Genomic DNA, 5,000 nt, shown 5'->3' with positions numbered 1-5,000 from the left:
CCTTCCTTCTTTCCTACACATACGCGGGTCATGTGATCGCGTCCCAAATAGCAAGTGTCCTTCATGCATGAGGGCGAGGAGTTGAGGAAAGGAGGAACAGCGATTCTCCTCTCATTCAGGAGGCAAAGCAAAGCAAAGGATGGGAACTTAAACAAACTGCATCAGCCAGAAACAGAAGCTTCATTCAGCCGGCGGGAAGCAGTCGAGCAAAAGGTGACGCAGCGCTGACTGCTTACCTTTATCCACTAGAGGGATGGATCCAACAGAGAGAGAGAGAGAGAGAGAGGACAACCAGAGAGAGTCAGACACAGACTTCCTGATGACATCGTGAGAGAAACGTCGGACCGGAACCTTACCGAGTTCCTCCAGTTCAGAGGTCATGGACTTGGAGCGCATGGACAGGGCCGTGGTGGGGGCTCTCTTTGGAGGGGGAGGAGCTGAGGAGACAAAGCCACACCCACTTACTAAACATAGGACACACCCACTCACTAAACATAGGACACACCCACTCACTACACATAGGACACACCCACTTATTAAACATAGGCCACACCCACTCACTAAACATAGGACACACCCACTTATTAAACATAGGACACACACTCACTAAACATAGGACACACCCACTCACGACACATAGGACACACCCACTTACTACACATAGGACACACCCACTAACTACACATAGGACACACCCACTTATTAAACATAGGACACACCCACTCACTAAACATAGGACACACCCACTAACTACACATAGGACACACCCACTTACTAAACATAGGACACACCCACTCACTACACATAGGACACACACACTCACTACCCATACTGTCCTGTTTCAGTAGACATTGAGTGTTAGCTTCCTGTGCATTGTGCTCGTGATGCTAACTCCTCTCGGTCATGTAGGTTTCTGTATGCGACACCACGGTCTGCTGGCGTCCGTTTGCCGTTGATCACAAACTCCTTCTACGAAGTCATCGCTCTTAATGAACGACTGGCTACAAAAAGATCTGAATATCTTTTTTGCAACAATGAGTGTCATCTCGTTGTGAAACATTCTGCAACATTATATTTACTGTCTGTCAATCATACACATTGTTATTGACTTTGACTCTTGCTAGCGTAGCGTTAGCTTTCTGGCAGTAGTATCGAAGGTCCGTCCTATTTACATGAGAAATACACATTTCCATTGCATGAAAACCTCACGGTAACAACTGGTCCAGGTTCCAGAGGTCATGTGATTTATGGCTTGTGAAAATGCATGAAAATATTTCCTTTCTTTTCTTGTGTCATGGTACCAACAGGCTAATGCCCTTAGGTGTCGTATATCAGAAATGTATGAACAGAGGAAACCTGCGACTCGTCCACTACCTCCTGATAATGGCATTATATATTAGTGGTAGCAACAGTGGTCAGTAAAGCAGAATTATGTAACTTTTGAATGAAGAGTTACACACTCCCTTTTCCAGAGGTCTTCTGCCTGATGGTATCGCGTTACTTTAGGTACAAGTTCATCTTCTACTTCTGCTGCAGTTACAAAATGTTTAAGGGGTTACATATGATATCCTAGTTGTCACTCGGCTCCCTTTAACGTGGAGTGGAACATATACGGTTTAGTTGTAATAATCTAAAGAGCTAACCTGCAGTTGGAGCTTCTTGTGGTTGAGTTATTTTAGTTCTTTGCATTCTGAGGGTTATTATTACGCAACACATCATTAGTCAGGGTGCTGCCCTGCTGCCGTCTGGTATTCTGACTCAGGAGCTACAGATCCGAGCAGCAGAAGGTTCGTCACGCCAACTCTGCTCCACGTGAAGCCTTTCACCCCCGTTTCCTCCCCTGACCCACGTGTGACTCACGACCACGGCGTCCCGTGGACGGCGTCTACAGGTGTACGGTTAGCACCCTGCGGGGTCGTCGTACCTTTTTTGCGCGCCGTGTCGTCGGGGTCCAGATTCCGGCTCACCGTCACCACCTTGATCAGCAGCCGGTTGCCTCCATGGCGGATCATGTTGACCACCTGCCGGTGGCCCACCTTCACCACGTTCTCCTGGTTCACCTGCACACACAACAGGGAGTCCTTCAATGCTCAAGGACGCCAGGACACTTGTAGAAAACAGCAATTTTCCTAAGCCCACAGTCCAAGTAGGACGTAGTTTAGTTTAATTGTGTATTTAATACCTTTTTGAGCAGAAAAATGAGACTATAGGGTACAATTTATATACAAAAAAGGGCTAAAAAAGGGCTCAAAAACAAACATGTTAGGTATCAAATTAAACATAAAATTCAGGGCTACAATAATACATAATCCCCATGTACAACCTCTAAACACAACTCAAACAATAACTAAGATTAGGGGTTAGGGTTTAGGGTTCAGGGCTTAGGGAGGGTTAGTCCAGAATCCACTCATCTGATTCAATAGAAGCACTGCAGGGTTCATGGTCCCTGCCTTCGAGCCGATAACGAGACAGAACCCCACATATCATGAAGAATGCTTCAAGGCTTTGAGAGAATATTCTGTGTTTTTGTTTTACGATGGCTGCTGTTGCCATTGATGCTCATGCAAGACATTGGCAACAAGAAACACGTCTCACATTCAAAGCCGGGGCCCTTTTAATGGCAGAAAACAACAACAACAACAACAACAACACGGGCGGAAAGCAGCGAGGAACCAAACGAGACGTGGAAAGGGTTCGCGGCTCCACGCTGGGACTGAAGCTATTTCAGGTCGACAGCTCGTCAAAGTGACAAATGACGAGGCAACTTTAGGAGGGGGAGGAGCTTCATATGCAAATCATAAAAAGAGTTTCAATCCCACACAACCTGCTGATAACTAACTCACCATGAAGGAGAACACATATCACCTCTGATGAAGAGTAGTGTTCTTCTCATGCCTGTGTGGGCGTGTACAGACTGTTTGACTGACAGCTGTTAGCTTTGTTACACCACCACCACCATCATCATCCTCATCATCCTCAACACCCTCATCATCATCATCCTCATCATCCTCAACATCATCCATTGCGATCACCCTCCTCCTTCTCATCTTCCTCACAGCCAATTGGGACCTGGTGCCTTTTATTTGATCTGTGTTTATTATGATAATTCTAATAATTGTTATTATTATTATAATAAAAGAAAAATAATTCGTATAATAGAAGGTTGTTATATATAAACCAGGCCAGGGATCTGCCAACATGGAGGAGGTGTGTTATCTCTTCCTCTTCCTCCTCTGGCCATCTTCATAACTACAATATTCATGTTGGCGCCGCTGAAGACTTCAAACACAATCGAACACAATGCCAAGGAAAGAAAGGAAGAAAGAAAGAAAGAAAGAAAGAAAGAAAGAATCCTGCGGTGATGTTTTGATCGCATCACTAACGCACGTTGGACTTTCTCTCTCAAACACATGCGTCACCACATGGCCGGGTTTTAATCTGGTGACCGCTGATTCAATACGAGAGTGTACGCTGGGAGTGATGATGATGTGATGATGTGATGAAGATGAAGGTGGAGAGAGGGGGAGTGATGAAGATGAAGGTGGACAGAGGGGGAGTGATGAAGATGAAGGTGGAGAGAGGGGGAGTGATGAAGATGAAGGTGGAGAGAGAGACTAATCCAATAAAACGCTGCCCGGGCGTCACGAGGGGCGGATATGTTGGTAATTAGAGAGAAATGCTCCAACAGCTGTTTCAGCATGACCTCGTGTTCCCTCACTCACACACACACACACACACACACACACACACACACACACACACACACACACACACACACACACACACACACACACACACACACTACAACACTATAGGGTATCCTTACATAACCTGCTCTCTCTTTGTAACTGTTATATAAGGACCCTTGTAGGATGGACACACACACGCATAGACACGCACATAGACAGGCATACACACACATGCATATTTTCACACACACATTCACCACGCCCCCTTCAGGCCATGAACAGGGTAATTGTTCTTCTAGTCATATTAAAGTAGTAGAATACAAAAGGAAGACAGAAGGGTCCTCATGGAACTCGACTAGAGAGATCAATACGTCGGCTCTCGGGTTCGTTTCCTCACTCGTTGATGCTGGTGTGAACGCTGCCGTCACTCTGACACATGACACAGGACCTATTGAGGGAGGGAGTGAATTAGGTAGTGAGATAATGAGTGAGTGAGTTAGTGATTGAAGCAGTAAGCGAGTGAGTGAGGTAGTCAGATAGTGAGTGAGTGACATAGTGAGATAGTGAGTGAGTGAGATAGTGAGATAGTGAGGGATAGAAGGACGGGGTGAGTGAGGGAGTATGTGAGATAGTAAGATAGGAAGTGAGTTAGTAAGATAGTGAGTGAGATAGGAAGTGAGATAGTTAGTGAGACAGTGAGCTAGTGAGTAAGACAGTGAGTGAGGTAGTGAGTAAGATAGTGAGATAGGAAGTAAGATAGTTAGTAAGATAGTGAGATAGTGAGTAAGATAGTGAGATAGTGAGTAAGATAGTGAGGTAGGAAGTGAGATAGTGAGTAAGATAGTGAGGTAGTGAGTAAGATAGTGAGGTAGTGAGTAAGATAGTGAGATAGGAAGTGAGATAGTGAGAAAGATAGTGAGATAGTGAGTAAAATAGTGAGTAAAATAGTGAGATAGGAAGTGAGATAGTGAGTAAGATAGTGAGGTAGTGAGTAAGATAGTGAGATAGGAAGTGAGATAGTGAGTAAGATAGTAAGATAGGAAGTGAGGTAGTGAGTAAGATAGTGAGATAGGAAGTGAGATAGTGAGTAAGATAGTGAGATAGTGAGTAAAATAGTGAGTAAAATAGTGAGATAGTGAGTAAGATAGTGAGGTAGTGAGTAAGATAGTGAGATAGGAAGTGAGATAGTGAGTAAGATAGTGAGATAGGAAATGAGATAGTGAGTAAGATAGTGAGATAGTGAGATAGTGAGTAAAATAGTGAGATAGGAAGTGAGATAGTGAGTAAGATAGTGAGGTAGTGAGTAAGATA

At 44.6% G+C, this 5,000-nt stretch overlaps 1 protein-coding gene across 1 annotated transcript in view; it reads right to left on the bottom strand.

Annotated features, from left to right (window-relative positions):
- The window catches only part of LOC306748218 (SH3 and multiple ankyrin repeat domains protein 2-like), a gene marked incomplete at its 3' end in the record, with an annotated part of 110,041 nt that overhangs the window by 14,628 nt on the left and 90,413 nt on the right, over positions 1 to 5,000 (bottom strand). The window contains exons 16-17 of the mRNA XM_079231358.1: positions 1,925 to 2,060; positions 357 to 437 (exon numbers count right to left, since the gene is read on the bottom strand). Coding sequence (XP_079087484.1) covers positions 357 to 437; positions 1,925 to 2,060 — 217 coding nt within the window. The remainder of the gene's footprint in view (positions 1 to 356; positions 438 to 1,924; positions 2,061 to 5,000) is intronic.

The sequence above is a fragment of the Taurulus bubalis genome, assembly GCF_910589615.1.
Source record: "Taurulus bubalis genome assembly, chromosome: 15".
Taxonomy (NCBI): domain Eukaryota; kingdom Metazoa; phylum Chordata; class Actinopteri; order Perciformes; family Cottidae; genus Taurulus; species Taurulus bubalis.
Note: the sequence above shows the minus strand (reverse complement) of the source record. Positions and strands in the feature narration are given on the sequence as shown.